This window comes from Gadus macrocephalus, chromosome 19, assembly GCF_031168955.1.
Source record: "Gadus macrocephalus chromosome 19, ASM3116895v1".
NCBI classification, from domain to species: domain Eukaryota; kingdom Metazoa; phylum Chordata; class Actinopteri; order Gadiformes; family Gadidae; genus Gadus; species Gadus macrocephalus.
Window position 1 is genome coordinate 8,349,076 of NC_082400.1, and position 15,959 is coordinate 8,365,034.

The 15,959-nt window shown below is 48.5% G+C and overlaps 1 protein-coding gene and 1 long non-coding RNA gene across 4 annotated transcripts in view; one reads left to right on the forward strand and one right to left on the reverse strand.

Moving 5' to 3' along the window:
- Nucleotides 1–15,959, forward strand: part of LOC132447467 (uncharacterized) — a 453,739-nt gene that overhangs the window by 158,878 nt on the left and 278,902 nt on the right. The window lies entirely within an intron of this gene.
- The window catches only part of nup214 (nucleoporin 214), a 34,157-nt gene that overhangs the window by 6,009 nt on the left and 12,189 nt on the right, over nt 1–15,959 (reverse strand). For 2 of the 3 annotated variants that reach the window (XM_060038459.1, XM_060038461.1), the window contains exons 16-32: nt 15,454–15,603; nt 14,811–14,969; nt 14,084–14,187; nt 13,455–13,655; nt 13,163–13,251; nt 12,974–13,060; nt 12,256–12,585; nt 11,417–11,584; nt 10,635–10,737; nt 10,117–10,162; nt 7,737–7,797; nt 7,461–7,539; nt 7,309–7,358; nt 5,053–6,633; nt 2,810–2,880; nt 1,977–2,169; nt 632–787 (exon numbers count right to left, since the gene is read on the reverse strand). In XM_060038459.1, the coding sequence (XP_059894442.1) occupies nt 632–787; nt 1,977–2,169; nt 2,810–2,880; nt 5,053–6,633; nt 7,309–7,358; nt 7,461–7,539; nt 7,737–7,797; nt 10,117–10,162; nt 10,635–10,737; nt 11,417–11,584; nt 12,256–12,585; nt 12,974–13,060; nt 13,163–13,251; nt 13,455–13,655; nt 14,084–14,187; nt 14,811–14,969; nt 15,454–15,603 (3,628 nt within the window). The remainder of the gene's footprint in view (nt 1–631; nt 788–1,976; nt 2,170–2,809; nt 2,881–5,052; nt 6,634–7,308; nt 7,359–7,460; nt 7,540–7,736; nt 7,798–10,116; nt 10,163–10,634; nt 10,738–11,416; nt 11,585–12,255; nt 12,586–12,973; nt 13,061–13,162; nt 13,252–13,454; nt 13,656–14,083; nt 14,188–14,810; nt 14,970–15,453; nt 15,604–15,959) is intronic. The other variant, XM_060038460.1, reaches the window with a different exon arrangement.

A 15,959-nucleotide genomic window follows, 5' to 3' on the forward strand; every position in this document is an offset into this window, starting at 1 on the left:
CCGGATAGTGTTGTCGTCGGGGGGCGTTGGATTCCCAGGCAGAAGGTTCTTGGTTCGAACCCCAATGTCCTCAGCCTATCTGTAAGCACATCCTTGAGCACGATGCCCATCCTATACCTTGCTCATGCATTCATTAATGAATGCATCCGATTTCACTTTAAGTGCCTTTGGATACAGGGTACCCTCCATACCTTGGCAAGTAGCTAAATTGATGTCTAGGCAATTTTTCCAGCCTCAAAGTGCTTCACAGCAAACATTAAACAACCCTTCCCTAACCCCTATTAAGGGCAAGTAAAAGCTCTCCTTATCATCAAGGAAGGAACATAAAGAAGAAATACGTCACCCCCTCCTCCAGGGAAGGTTTGGCGCGCTTTGATGACATCACAGGCCAAAATAATGGCAGCATGTATGTGATGAGTCTATGGGGTGATGTAGACATGTTGACCAGTGACTAGTAGTAGTTATAACATCCGACAACAGTAGTTGTAACGTCAACAAGAATAGGGATAGAACTGGGTTTGTGCGCACATTCAGAGACAGAGACACAGAGAAAGAGAGACAGAGAGACAAAGAGAGAGCGAGACAGAGACAGAGAGAGCAGTACAGATGTGTTAGTCAGGGGGGTGTGGACCTGGTTTGGTGGGGCTGGCGAAGGAGCCGAAGCCCTGGGAGGCCACGCTGCCGGCCCCCGCGCTGAAGGTCCCGCTGGCCTTCTGCTCGCCGAACGCCGTCTGGCCGAAGCCGAAGCTCTTGTTGGCGCCGCCACTGCCGAACAGACCGGCTCCACCTAGAGGACGGGAGACGCACAGCATGCGCTCTTATATTTGAATGACGTTTAACCATCAATCTATTGCTTTAATACATATTTATTAGAGCTGTCAGTTAAACGCGTTATTAACGGCGTTAACGCAAACCAATTTTAACGGCGTTAAAAAAATTATCGCGCGATTAACGCAAATATTTTATTTACAAAAAAACAAAGAAGCAGTAGCCTGACTGCTATGTTCAAATGACATTTGTTCAAAGCAGTCGTTTAATTGCACTATAGGCTCTTTTTTTGTATCGTCCTGTTTTGATCAGTATATGCCAATGTTGTTTCCAATAAAAAATCATTTGCACAAGACAAGCCGATGCACTTCACCATGTTGATAAGAGAATTAAAATGAGAAGAATTATGGGACAAAAAAATCAAGGGATATTTAGCATAGAAAAAGAATTTGCGATTAATCGCGATTAATCGTGAGTTAACTATGACATTAATGCGATTAATCACGATTAAATATTTTAATCGCTTGACAGCTCTAATATTTATTATTATTTATATGTTGTTAACGAGCTAAGGGTTATGTGTCTTGCACATGGATGGTAGAATGTGGACATTGAGGTTTGAATACATGTATTAACTACTTTATCGATACTGTGTATATTTGAAGTACAGGTGACGCTTGCCTGGTCATTAAAATTAAACTATAATAATAATAATATGATATAATAATATAATATAATAATAAAGCCAGACGAGGTGTCCATTATCAGGAATTAATGGGCGAGGCGGAGGCCTTAGAACCTTAGCTTTATTACTGATAATGGATTGATTACAGTTTAATGCATCTTTCACAATTTACCAGCTCTCGTTTTGAAGGCTGAACAGACAATTTGACTGGAACTACTTAGCAGGTGTCCGTATATCAGGGGTTAATGCACACCCCGCAGCCAATCAGAATCGAGTATTCCCCCAGACCATGGTATAAACACAGATTTTGCATCTACTGTCAAGTATAAATTCTATTTTAATAATATTGGTTCCATCTTTTCCCACTAGCAGCGTGATGGGAGTGAAGGCTTAAGTTCAAAACCAAGATGGAGCCGAGATGGCCGCTGAGAACCAAGATGGAACCAAGATGGCCGCCTGTGGCTACTCTGCAGATAGTAGATACGTTAGACCAATCAGGAACCAGTAGGGCGGGCCCTCCTACCTGGCTGGGCGGGCTGGCCGAAGCCTCCGGGGGAGGGGGCGCCGGGGGCCCCGAAGGGGTTCTTGTTGGCCGCGTCTTCGCTGGGCTTCCCGCCCAAACCGCTGAAGAACCCGCCTCCAGCCCCGCCGCCGCCAGGGGTCCCGGCGGGGCTGGACCCGAACAGACTGCCACCGCTGGGCTGCTGCTGCTGCTGGGGAAATTAGTTTGATGGTCATCATTACCTTATTTTGTCAATTATTAAACAGAACCATCCCCTGTTTAATATCTATGGTTTTAAGACGTATGTACGTCACAAATTGGCAGGTGGGGATTAGGCCTCTTGCTCAGTATTTCTTATAGCAAACACAAGAAAGCAGACGCTTCCTTCCAAATGAAGAAGTGTTTTAAGAGGACATATCATCAATGAGCGAGTAGGAGTTAGCATCTTTCCCCAGGACGTGGTACAGGCTCGAACCCGGCACCTTTGGCCAAGAGTAAAACACCCCATCCACTAGACTACCCTCAGGATCCCAGGTCGGGAATCGAACCTGGTTCCCCGACAAGACGCGATGTCTACGTGGTTAATGCCGTGCCATTCAAACACACAGTGTGTTACTGCAGCAGTCAGGGTGCTATTGGATCAGGTGACATGACAGATGGATGAAGAGGACGTGGTGGATGAGGAGGAGGTGGTGGTGGTGGTGGTGGTGGTGGTGGTGGTGGTGGTGGTGGTGGTGGTGATAGTGGTGGTGGTGGTGGTGATAGTGGTGGTGGTGGTGATAGAGGTGGTGGTGGTGGTGGTGGTGGTGGTGGTGGTGGTGGTGGTGGTGGTGGTGGTGGTGGGGGGGAGGTACCTGGCCAAACACGCTGGCTCCAGCGCTAGGCTGCTGGCCAAACACCGAGGGGGAGGAGGAGCTTCCGAACGCTGCGGGGAGAAGAAGAGTGAAGCAGGTTAACCGAAACAGCAGGGGAACGTGGAGGAGAGGCCTCAGCCTGAGAACCAGCCATCTAGTAGGTTTAATACTAAGTAGAATACCAATAGTAGGAGTTGGAGAGAGAATGAAGATCCATACAAAATAGCTCAGAATTCCTCGGTGATGTCAAAAGTATAGCTGACATAACATTATGCATAGAGTACATGTATGATATACGTGTAAAATCCACAAAGATACATTTTTAATGTCCTCCACAATTCAAGAATCACATTGGCAGTGAGTGTTCTGTGCGTGTGTGTGTGTGTGTGTGTGTGCTGCCCAAAGGCAAGTTAATGAATTGATTTTGAGGCTCATTCAATTTCTTGCTCATTAATCTATTGGTGCCCAGAGACTATAAACTGAGGAAGCCTGGGGTGAAATACAGGGGGATGAGATGAGTAATCTTTGAATTATGCATCTTAAACTTTATCACTGCATTAATTAAGGAGAAATCAGATTCATTTGGATATGAAGATGATGTGGTTATAACACGGCCATGGCCATAACCTTCTTTGACAGCCCAAAAAAAAAAGAGTGTACTAAAGCTGTCATTCTAACAAGGATGAATCGATTTGGGTCGAAACAAGCAGTGACATCACAACCTATAGGAAAAAAAAAAGGTACAATGCACACAGAAACGTGTGCGTTTTGACATCATTGGATTGAAGAAGTGGACCACTGTGATGTAACAGAGGGGAATGTGGAGAATGTCAGAATTGTAACCCGCCGGACCTCAGACAAACGGTGAATCCGTTTAAACTCGGAAACAAGGCGAGGCGTGGGAGAGTCACGCCGGTACTATTACTGACCCGTCAGCTGTCTTCACCGCCACACCAAGGTTAAACTGTTACACGTGTGTGTGTGTGTGTGTGTGTGTGTGTGTGTGTGTGTGTGTGTGTGTGTGTGTGTGTGTGTGTGTGTGTGTGTGTGTGTGTGTGTGTGTGTGTGTGTGTGTGTGTGTGTGTGTGTGTGTGTTAAAAAGGAGCAGGGAGGGAATTCGAAGAATCTTGGGGAATGGAGGAGCCACCGCCCCTCCCCTCTTTAAGAGCTCAAGTCTGAACCAAATCTCACAGCAACTGCTGGAGCGGGCATAAGACACTTCATCCCCGGCCCTAAAGCTGATCCCAAATCTAATATGCAGGCCTATTTTAGGTTGGTTGCCCTCGCTTCCCTCGAGCTGGTAGGGCAGATGTAATAATAGTAGGAGCATTAAATGTTTTAATTTATTTGACTCTCCTCCCCCTGGGGTAGTAAGTTCAATTTGTTCTACATTTCATTGGTTGGATTCTTGTTATTGCAGTTTGGCACTCAATGTCTGCAGTTATTTTTGCTGTGCAGAATTCATATTGTAGTTCTATTTTACATACTTGACTTTATTGCATTTCTACATTTATTGCATTTATTGTCCTCCTACAATCCAACTGGGTGTTTGTTATGGTTTTACATTCTATATTGGCATTTATTCTAGTTTTACATTTCTTACTGGCCTTATTGTAGTTCTACATTCCCTAGTGGCTTTTATTGTAGTTCTTAATTTTACATTGCCCTTTATAATAGCTCAAAGTTCCATATTGGCCGTTCTTGTAGTTTTGAATTCTATACTGGCCTTTAATGTAGCACAACATGATATATAAGCATAATTATATAGCATTCCAAGCTTAATGGCACATGGATAAACAGAAAGGGCGGTGAATTAATGTTAATTAGTTAATTCATTCGTGGTGGACCACGGCCCAACGTGCCTTGAGAAAACATGCCCTGAAGTCTCTCTGGGGATTAGTTATGGTGGAATATAAAACTGTGAAAATCAGAGGAAAAGCCAGGCTAAGCAGCCCTAACACAACGCTGTGTAATAAATCCCATGTTAATACTCCAGGGTTCACCTCAGTTTCTCTGGGTGTTAGCATTTATATTGGCTTATGCCCACTACTGCGCTGAGCCTTGGGTCCATACAGAAAGAGCAAACTCTGTTGTTTTGTGTGTTTGTTTGTCCTTAAAGCAAAAAAACTGCAGAAATTAATTGTGCTCGCCGGGCTCAAACAAACTATCCCTTCTGTGTTGCGCCCCTGGAAATGCAAACCCCCTTAAAATGAAACCCTCTGAGCCGTCCTCGTGAGACTCACCGGAGGGCTGGCTGAAGCTGAACCCGGTGGAGGCCGTGGTGGTGGTGTTGCTCCCGAACACGGGCGCGTGTCCGAACCCGGGGCTGGGCTGGCCGAACGCGGGGGCCGCGCTCTGCCCGAAGGGCCCCGCACCGCCGCCGCCGCCGCCACCGCCGCCGCCGCCGCCGGGCGAGCCGGTGGCCACCGACCCGAAGGAGAAGGAACTGGCGTTGTTGGCGGTGGCTGCTCCGAACACACCGCCCCCTCCGGCGCCCGCGGCCGCCCCCATGTTGACCGCGGGGGCCGGGGATCCAAACGCCGGGCCCCCGAAGGAGAAGCCCCCGGGGCCGGTGGCGCCGGCGGCGGCGGGCTGGCCGAACCCGGTCGCCTGGCCGAAGAGGGACTTCCCGAATCCGGTTCCGGCGGGAGCGCCGAACGCGGCCGAGCCGAATCCGGTGGGGGCCGGGGGGGAGGGGTCAGCGGCCGGCTGGCCGAACACAGAGGAGGTGGTGGTGGTGGCGGGGGCGGCGGCGGCGGTGGGGTTGGTGACGGTCGGGGTGAGCGTGGTGGCCGTGGCCTCCGAGGCCGTGTTGATGTTGGGCCCCTCCGGGATGCTGCTCGCCGTCGTGGAGACGGGGGCGGGGGGGGGCTGGGCGAAGATGGACCCCGGCGTGGGGGAGGCGGCGGCGGTGGTGGACGCCTGGTACGACGGCGGCGGGGGGGCCGCCTGGGGGACGGGCTGCAGGGGGGCGGAGCCTAGGGTCGGGTCGGGCCCCGTGGCGGGAGGCAGGGCTTCCCCTGTGGGGGGAGCGAGGTCCGGGGCCTGGGGCTGAGGGGCCTCTGTGGCGGTGGTGGGGGGGGTGAAGTAGGCCGGGGGGGCAGGGGAGGGGTCAGGCGACACCGCGATGACCGGCGTGGGCGCCGGAGGCGTCGGGGCCCGCGGCGCACTCGCCGCGGGCTCTGAGGCGGGCGTGGCCGGGGGGGCCGCCGCCGGAGCCGCCTCTACGACAGACGGAGAGGGGGCGGGCATCGAAGGCTCCGGGGTGGCGCCCGGCGGCCCGGGCTCCTCGGGGGAGTCCAGGGGGCTGGCGGCGGCGGCGGTGGCGGCGGCCAGCAGGCTGCTGAGCGTGGGCATCGCTGCGGCGTCCGCCGACGGTGGCGGCGGCGGCGAGGAGAAGCCCAGCTTGGCGCTCGAGTCGGGCGGTCGGAACACGCTGCCCGAGCTCGCCGTCACGGGGCCCTTGGCGAGGTCGGCGGCGGGGGCGGGGCTGCCGCCGCCGAAGCTAAACTGCGCCGCGGCTTCGCCGAAGGAGAACTTGCCGTAGGCCGGAGCCTCCTCCTCGCCCTGGCCTACGCGCAGCCCCGAGAAGCTGCCCAGCGTCTCGCCGCCGGTGGGCGTGGGGGCCTGGGGCTCCACGACCCGGAGGGCCGGCGTGGTGGAGGAGGGCCGGGCGGGGTCCCCTGACACGTTGGGGGGCGGGGTGGACGAGGAGGTGCTGACGCCCAGCGCCGGGGAGCTGGACTTGGAGGCGAAGGAGAAGGGCTCCTCGCCGGCCGAGCCGAACACACTCTTGCCGAAGGCAAACTTACTCATGTCCTTCCCTGAAGAGGACGAAGAGGGAGGGAGGAAGAGGACGTTAGGGAATGATGCTGGGCATTCATTGAAGGTTCAAAGTGTAATTTTTTAATCCTATCTTTCCTATAAATTGTGGCTCGGGAGGTATGACTTGGGGAATCAAATGAGAAACAAATGTGATGATGGGACTAATATGACATATATAGGTCGATACCCGGCTCCTCCTAGCTGTGCCGAGTGTCGAGGTGTCCCTGAGCACCTAACCCTAATGCTCCCGACGAGCTGGCTGTCGCCTTGCATGGCTGACTCTGCCCTCGGTGTGTGAAGGTGTGCATGAATGGGGGACTGTCAGGCAATATTGTAAAGCACTTTGGATAAAAGCGCTAGAGAAATGTTCCATTCACCATATATGGCCTTCGATATCATATCATTCGTACTGCATGAGAGTAAGGAAGCTGTGTGGGAGACGTGTTAGGAACGATTCTAAAAATACGGCATTCACCACCCAGGCTTCCAAATGAACCATTGAACACGGCTTTGTTCGACGGACTGTCAGCGCGTTAGCTTGAATGTTATTCGTAGAAACTACGATCGTTTTGATGTCTTTGGCTTGATGGTTTAAAGCTCTTATTCAATAATAAATAATAGTGAAGCTCTGTCAATCTGCGACCTTTGCTAGGTAATAAAGGTGATGTTGTTACCTGTGCCTCCAGATCCCTGCGAAACCGAGGCAAAGCTGAAACTTGAGGCCCTGCAAATAAATAAATATGCTTAGAGCCACACCGGAGGACCAAACTGGTTCTTTAGATGCCCTGCCCATTTGCTAGGTTTCAATTCATGGTGGTGGCCTCACCCCGGAGTGAAGCTGAACGCTTTACTGCTGCCTTGCTCAGCGGCACTGGGCAGAACCACCGGGGTGTCCGTTTTGGGCCCTGAAAACATAGATACACAACCACACAAAACAATGACATATTTAGTATAGATATATACGTTGATACATATACGTATACGTAGAATATTCATCTATATAAAAGAGTTGCGATGCCGCCCATGGAGTAACATTAACATGAATTGCTCACTCAGTACATCAGAATGCGTGTGTTTTGTGTGCATATGTGGCACTATTTACCAAACACAAAGCCGGATGCAGTGCTCTCCGCAGGCACCTTAAAGACGCCCTGCGCAGGATTCTGAGGAGACAAAGCACACGGTTTAGAGCACAAGGAGGAAATGACAAAGCAAAACATGCCCGGGGATTTGTAAGAAAAATTTGTAAGAAAAAGAAAAAATGCAGATAGTATTTAGAATGTATCCAATTAACATTTTGGGCTATACATCTACAAACACAGGTACCCACAACGACAAAGTGAAAACATTGTGTTTGTACACAATGTCACCTCCAGACAGTTCTGCAGTTGTTAGCAAAACATATTCCTATGCGTGTCATGAATAGAAGCAGGTTCATCAGGCAGAGTGACCCATAGCCTAAGCCTTGAAGATTAGCAGCATTTGAGTATCAAAAGACCAGGAGAAAGAAACTTAAAAATGCTGATCAGGGAAGATGCTCTGCTATTAAAGCAAGGCGAGACAATTTTTAAAGTTTGCATCGATTTAAAAAGGGAAACTACACGAATAGTAAGCATTGACCCACTGTAACAAAGTTAGTGATAGTGCGTAGTGATACGACACAGTCATTAAATTGAGTCAGGTCAATGCTTTATGTGATAGATGAGAGCGACAAATCATAATCGCAAATCACAGTCAGGGATTCTATGGCCTGGGCTGACTCCGCCCACTTGGGGCCAAAAGGAAAAACCGAAAAACCGAAAATAAAAAAAAGCACGTAGGGAAAACCCTTTGGGTGCACGAGAGCAAAGACCTGCTTCATTTTACATGCAGGCTCCACAAATGATTTCCTCCACACAGGCGGTATGACTGCTCAAATGATCAGAGAAATACTGCGGGAACATTTACATGTAGGGGATTTCACTGACACTTTTATCCAAACCGATTCATTCAAACACTCACACACCGACGGCGGAGTCTACCGCGCGGGGCGACAGCCAGCACGTGAGGAGCAATCAGTGTGGGGTGCCTTGCTCAGGGGCACCTTTACACACAGCTAGGAGGAGCCGGGGATCAAACTAGCAACCTTCCAGTTACCGGTCAACCCGTTATAGCTCCCGAGCTTCTGCCGCCAGTAGCGAACGCCAGTTAAAGGGCTTGCAGTAATCATTTGTGTGCACCCGAGTATCCTCGCGATTTCTGGCAGAGACATGCCGCCATAGCGACGAGGCCTGGATACCTGCCAGAAGACACCGCTACACAATGAGGATCGGCGTCTATTTTGTTATTTTACACACAGCGTAACAGTCTCTGTGTGTATGTATGAATGGCTCCCCACCCAGGTGAGATTTGTACCACCAGCTCGGGAGGGAGCCAGGGCATTTCTCACCCCTGCTGCTAACACGGTTTCCCTCCGCTCCCCTTAAACACAGGGCCATGTGTTAACAGTGTGGGAGCCGGGCTGGGCTGACGCACAGCCCTGCACATTGCGGCCAGTGGGTTCTGTGTTGGGGGAGTCCGCGAGCACCAGGTGCATGTATGATGACAAGTGGTTTGTATCTGCTATATTATGAATGCTAGGACAGCTGCGAATTAGGCCATTTGAACGCTTTTCAAGAAATGCATCAATAATAATCATATTATAATAATGATCAGGGCTACAACTAATGATTAGAGAGGAGTGTTAGACTCTGAGGCAATTGGTTCTGGGATCAAACCTGAATGTCCCAAGTTGTCTAACCCCTACCTAATGATATAAACCTTGAGTCACTTTGAACAGAAGCGTCTGATATAGGGTTGCGCGGTATTACCGGTGTTGAGGACACACCGGCAACACAGTTATTTTTATTTAAAAAATAATAATCAGTAGAAATTAATAATATAATATAATTATAATTAAGAAAATAAAAATGTAATAATAATAATAGATGGATATAATAATAGATAGGCTACCTAATAAACCGTTGGAACACACTCGACCGGTAACCATAGCAACGCCGGTAAACAAACCCCGCAAAGCCCAATCCCTACGAGAGCTCCCCGCGCTACGGCCATCCGGAGGCGCACAGAGCTTTTGGCCGTGATATTATATATAAAATTATATTATACTATTATATATAGAATGTTATAAGACGCTGTCACCGAGTGTGAGAGGAGAGTTGACGGAGAAGATGGCGGTTGACCTAGTTTCAAAGTTTATACTCTGTAGTAGTGTATTACTCGGTGTGAAAATGTTCACACCTCGGCAACCCTAGTCTGATACATTGTTGAATTTTTATTGTTTACTCTATGAATCTGCCCACTGATCAGACTACTCTGCCGATCGGGGATGGCCTTAGTTCTTCTCAACGTAAGACAAGTTGGTCACTTCGGGGCTGCACCCAGACGAGACTAAGGTGGTGGAAAGAAGACTCAAAAGGAGGATGGGAACAGAAGATACGTACTCTCTTGGCCTGGTTGGCCACGGTGGCAAACCCCTGGGCTGAGGAACTGAGGAGGTAAAGAGAGGGGACAATAAATACGGTTCAGGGTCGTATGTTTCAGCGTCAAAATATTTATAATCAGAATATATAATTAAATAAATATCTTTATTTAAAAGATAAAATGTAATAGTCCAACTAAACATGTTATTTAAAATACCTTGCTTGAGCTATATTATATATGTTGTCACTGAATAACTACATTTCCCACATATTCCATTGCATCTTGACACAAAGTCAGGCGTTGACACTTTCTACACATATGTGGAAAAAGAAAGTAATGAATTGCATTATTAATTACATTATTCAACTATTTATTATTTAGTTGCATTATTCTATGGTCTTTAGATGTGTCAAGTTAGAACGAGGTGGTTTTGTATGAATACTTCTAACACTTTAAAGCGATGCCATTGGTCAATAGGCCGGCGGGCAGTGGTTTAAAGTGATGTGATTGGTCCACTACAGAGCGTGAGGGGGCGTACCCTATGACAGTGGAAAGGGGCACTGTGGAGCTCTTGTCCTTCAGCTCCTGAACGTTGACCACCTGAGGCACCGTCTTCAGCGTGGACTCAGTCAGGGACCCCACTGAACACATACACAATAATTGCATGATTAAAAATGTCATGTTTGATTTCATACACAAGTCAAATGTGCAGTACATGAAAGGTACAAACCAAGTCACACAAACCAAGCACCAAACCAACACTGGGAGTTCACCATTAAGCGTCTTTGTCTCCCCCTAGTGACAGACATTTTGTCTTTCAATATTACAGACTATACACTCCTAAATAAGCAGCATTCGATCAAAGTGAACGTTGCATTCTATACTAAATTCAATAATTTCATTGTTTGGTTTTTCCTACTTTTACACTATTCAAGACTACTGTGAACTATTTCAAATTAATTTATTGTAAATATTACTTATTTTATTGAATCTTACCTAATTGTATCCTTTTATACTTAATGCACCGTGGGTCAGAGACAAACTAAATTCAGATTCTTCCATTTGTCTTGTACATTTGTTTGAATTGAAATTAAAGCTGACTTTGACTTTGAATAAGTCCAGCCTTGCCCCTATCAGACTATATGGATGTGCAAGTACGTTTGCATAGTAGGTGCTATCCATCAGCGAATCATAGGTGGCTCCATCTATGCGGCGTAAAACAGCTCTTCGCATGAAACTCAGCTGAGGTTCTCGTGCCCTTAATTAAACGTTCATATTGCTCCTGCTCCGGTAGGGGCACAGAAACTCCCGCCCCGTTACCTGGCTTCTGATTGGCCATCTGCCTGCTGAAGGCGGCCCTGGCGGCGGCCTGCTGGGCGGGCAGCGTGGCGGGCACGGCCTTCTCCGTGGGTGGGGCGCCGTGCTTCACCGTCTTGGTGGCGAGGGCGGTGCTGTCGGCTCCCACCAGCATCATCTTATTGGTCGGCACTGGACCAGGAAGTGAACGGGATGTGAGGACGTGAACACATCACAAAGAAGTAAAGAGAAAGAAACACCTTTCTAAAATGATACGATTTGCAAAACGTTGAATGACTTTCAACGATCTTCAGACATTCACACCTATTTGTGACCTATATGAATTGGCTTAAAGCAAGGTAAATTAACCTTAACATTACCGGTTGCCCTCTTAAACTGATGGCTAGGACATCAATTTGTCCAAACAAGAATATATGTTTTAGTTGTGTTTGGATTACCGTCAGCAAAACAATAAGACATCGCTGAATGACTAAGTGTCACTTTTACAAACTTTTCCACACTCCACAAGGTCTCAAGTGTCAATTTGGGGACCGCCCGACTGTAGGTTTGGGCTTGGTTTTACTTGCACGGTTATCACTGATAGAGGGCTTGTACTTCAGAATGCATCATGGGATTTTTAATTGGCAATACTCCACCACATTGAGAGGACTCGAGAGAGTTTTAGTACTGTACAATCCTAGATCTAAATAAATACACCGCAACCAAGGTTGGTTATAAAAATGGCTCCCCGTTATGACAATGACCCCATGCTCCCAAAATGGTAGAGCTCATTGGGTGGTGACGTTGCGATGTACAAGGCCTATTAACCACTAGTCGGCACTCGGGTGCCCTCCTCCACGTACCTGGGCACACGATGGGGCTGAGGACCACGCCCATGCTGCTGTGCGTGGCCGCCATCTTGGAGGCCGGCGTGGACTGGAGCCCCCCGAAGCCGGGCTGGATGGAGGTGGTCCGGACCACGGCGGGGTGGCGGGGCATGGGGAGCACGGGCAGGGGCAGGGGCTGGTCCTCCAGCTCGTCCTCCAGCTCCAGGTGGGCGGGGTGGGGCTCCAGGTAGGAGGCCAGGGGGTCCAGGCCGGCCTCCAGCGACGGGGACAGGGAGGAGCTGGAGCTCACGTCGTCCAGGTCCTCGTAGTACTTGGGGGACAGGAAGGCCGAGCGGGACAGGTTGGCTGGGGGGGGGGTTCAACATGACAAGTGTTTGGTGGGGGGTCATTTACTTTATTAATGACTGGTAGAGCAGAATGTGATTGATTGCCAGGAGGGGTTTCACCCACACAAGAAAGGTATCTCTGTAGTTTGGTTTAAAGAAGAAGTACCCAATAAAACGTCTCTTTTACTTATTTTATTCACTGATTTCATTATTCATTCTATTGTATGCCGATGTGAAGCACTTTGAGTCTGTCCGTCTATGAAAAGTGCTGTATAAATAAAGTTGTTGTCTTTTTTGTTGGTTAGAGTTCCACTGTATTCAAACAGCAGTGGAGGAACCATGGCCGAGAGGAAAACCGGCCAACCAAGAAGAGTTTAAGGTCACAAGGCTGAAGCTTCCTGCCGTACCTGGAGCTGTGGAGCGGACAGGGGGCATCTGGCCCTTGGACAGGAAGTTACGCAGCTGGGACCTCTTCGCTGGGGACAACTTGCTGGCTGTAAACAACAACAAACACACCGAGTACATGAGAACAACAATCACACCGTGTGTAGAGAAATCAATGAAAGCATTGATGAGGTGACCCGCGGTTTGATTACCTTGTGTTTTGGAGGAGGGTTTGGGGGAAGTGGTGTCCAGCTTGGCTTTGAGCAGAGCGTCCCTCAAGCTCTCCAGCTCACGGTCCAAACTGCATTCACAACATCAAAGCCATCAACAATCTAACCACTATTCAAACCCCATGACAACACCTCTAAACTCGCAGCTACACATATATACACATTGGACATTTTCCTTGTCATCGATGTCCATATCCATTTTTCCCATATCCATGTACCCAGATCTCCAGTCCCGGCTTGCCCCAGTACCCCCGGGGCGACCCCCCCCTCCTACCTGGCGGGGGTGGAGGTCTGGCTGGAGGAGGAGGAGCCGGCGGCGGGCGGGGCGGCGGTCCAGGCGGTGGTCTTGGTGTACAGGTGCAGGGAGGACAGCTCCTTGACCAGCTGGTCCAGGCGGCTCTTCTGCTGGTTGATGATGAACAGGTTGTTGGCCAGGGTGGTGAAGAGGGCCTCGCGCCCGGGGACCATCATGTGCCTGGGTGGACGACAACGTTGTGGTCATTAATGTGAAATAACCATGAACCGGATCAAGCATTATGTAGCACTGGTCCACTGGGGAGGCTTGCTATCAACACCGCCGGGGTTAAAGGTGAAGTAGACGCTGGGAACTCCCATGTCGAACCGTGTTTGGTCATTATTATAGTTTCCCAATTCAGAATTTCAAATGAATATCTGAAGTCTGATAGCAAACGGCGACAGGGGCGTTATAATTTCGTTCGCTTCCCATTTGTTTTTGAGCAATCATGTCGCTGGAGGCAGGGAACTATAAGTTGATCAAGTCACAGCATGAGCTGGAGGCTAAATATTATTGTTTACTATCAGAGCAGGGCTCTATAGCATAGTAGGCCTGCGCTTGGACCAATCCCAGGAGTATTGTCATCGCCCGTCTCTTTCAACCCTTACTTCTGCTTCTTCTTCTTCTCCAGGTGTTTCTCCCATTCCATGTCCAACACGTCGTTCACGTCCTCCACGGCGAACATGACGTACTGGTACAGCCGCCGGATCTCCTGGGGCCAGGCAGAGCATGGAGCACACGTCAGTCCGTTTGATCACACACGAGGAAATAATAGACGGTGTGTGACTAACATCGTTTGGAATGTCCTCATCATTCACCCCAAAAATTACGGTTATCAAAAAAGAAAATCTACAAATCATCACCAAATGTTATCAAGGAATCTAGCGAAAACATTGTAATCCTTCAAAAAGGTATTCATAACACTTAATAACTAGGATACATTACTTATCTCAGATAATTCAGTAATGAGCATTAACTAACAATTAACTAAATGTTGGCTAACATTTAACTAATGGTCCGTTATAATTTACTAGTACTTCTATAATGTTTAAGTAATGTTTTTTATTATAACTTAGGTAATGCTGTTCATGTTAGCTAGGGTATTCATTTAGAAATTATTTAATAGGATTAGGGTTAACCCATCAACCCATAACCCTATGCTAACGCTAATACTAATGTGCCTTACTATATAACCTAATGTCAATTAACCTACACTTATTTTAAAGAGTCACCAATGAATTCCCCCTCAAAGTGCACGTCTTCCTTCCTGATCTTCTGGATTAGGAGTTAAGGAAACAGCAGGAACAGGGTGACGGTGACCCCCCTGAGGCCCACCTTGAGCCGCTCCTCGCTGCGCGGGTCCAGGGGCTTCTTGTAGAGCAGCTGGAGGTAGCCCCGGTCCTTGCTCAGCTCGCTCTGGGCCATGGCGTCCTCCGCCCCGGCGAAGCCCTCCAGCAGGGTGGTCTTCAGCGTGCCGATGTCCCCGTGCAGAGACTGAGGGCCAGTGACGTGCAGTTGTATTGTTTTAATTCTGGAGGATATTCCTGTTAATGACGCCTGCCTCAACTGTATGTCCTGCCACTTTTTTATTTTACATTCCTCCTACTCGTATTGTGTAACTTTATATTTGGGGTATCTATTGTTTACTCTACTGTATAATTTCTACTACTTTCTGCTCCGACAACCAATGTGACCATCTGACCGGTGAGGTGATCATAAAATTGCTCACTAAGTGCTAGGAGTTAAAGAAACATCAAAAACAGCATGAATACACCGTGTATGACTAGTTGGAGTGGTCAAGTGCATGAACTAACTAGACTTGATTGACACCCATCATCAGAGTTGTGTGACGATAGAGGCACAGGTTCAACTTGCCTAATAGCATAGTCTGAAGTACATTCATGACACACGATGCTGTCTATGCAAGCTATTGGCGAGGTCTACTAAGCGTCTCTGGTTGAGTGTGTTGGCGTGCTACCTCCGTGGTCTCCTTGATCTCCAGGGTGAAGACGTGGAGGTCCTCTGTCTCCTTCCTCAGCTCCTTCATCTGGGCCCCGGTGCCCACCGTGAAGTCTGCCTTCATGCTACGGGCCTTCAGGTCGTCGAGCTCCTTCTGGAAGTGGGCGATCTGACACAAAACCAAACCGTTAGGTCAACAACACCCATTTGACCCACGGAACTATACGAAAAGGTAAAGGAAAAGCTATTTGAGTGACAATTTAACACTAAAAAATAAATAACCTTTCCCAAAAAACATTTGAGAAATTGGGACCAGAAAAAGTTATTGAGAGAAAGCACTAGTGAAATAGACTACCAATTTAATTTAATTACTAGGATTGTAGTTTGTAAATCCATATTTTCTGTCTAGTAAGACCCAGTGACTAATTCAGTATATAGTACCACCTGCTTTGCTGGGATTAGGATTTAAACGATAACAATTACATTTAAACATATTATACCATCGTTCTTGGAGAAAATGAAGCA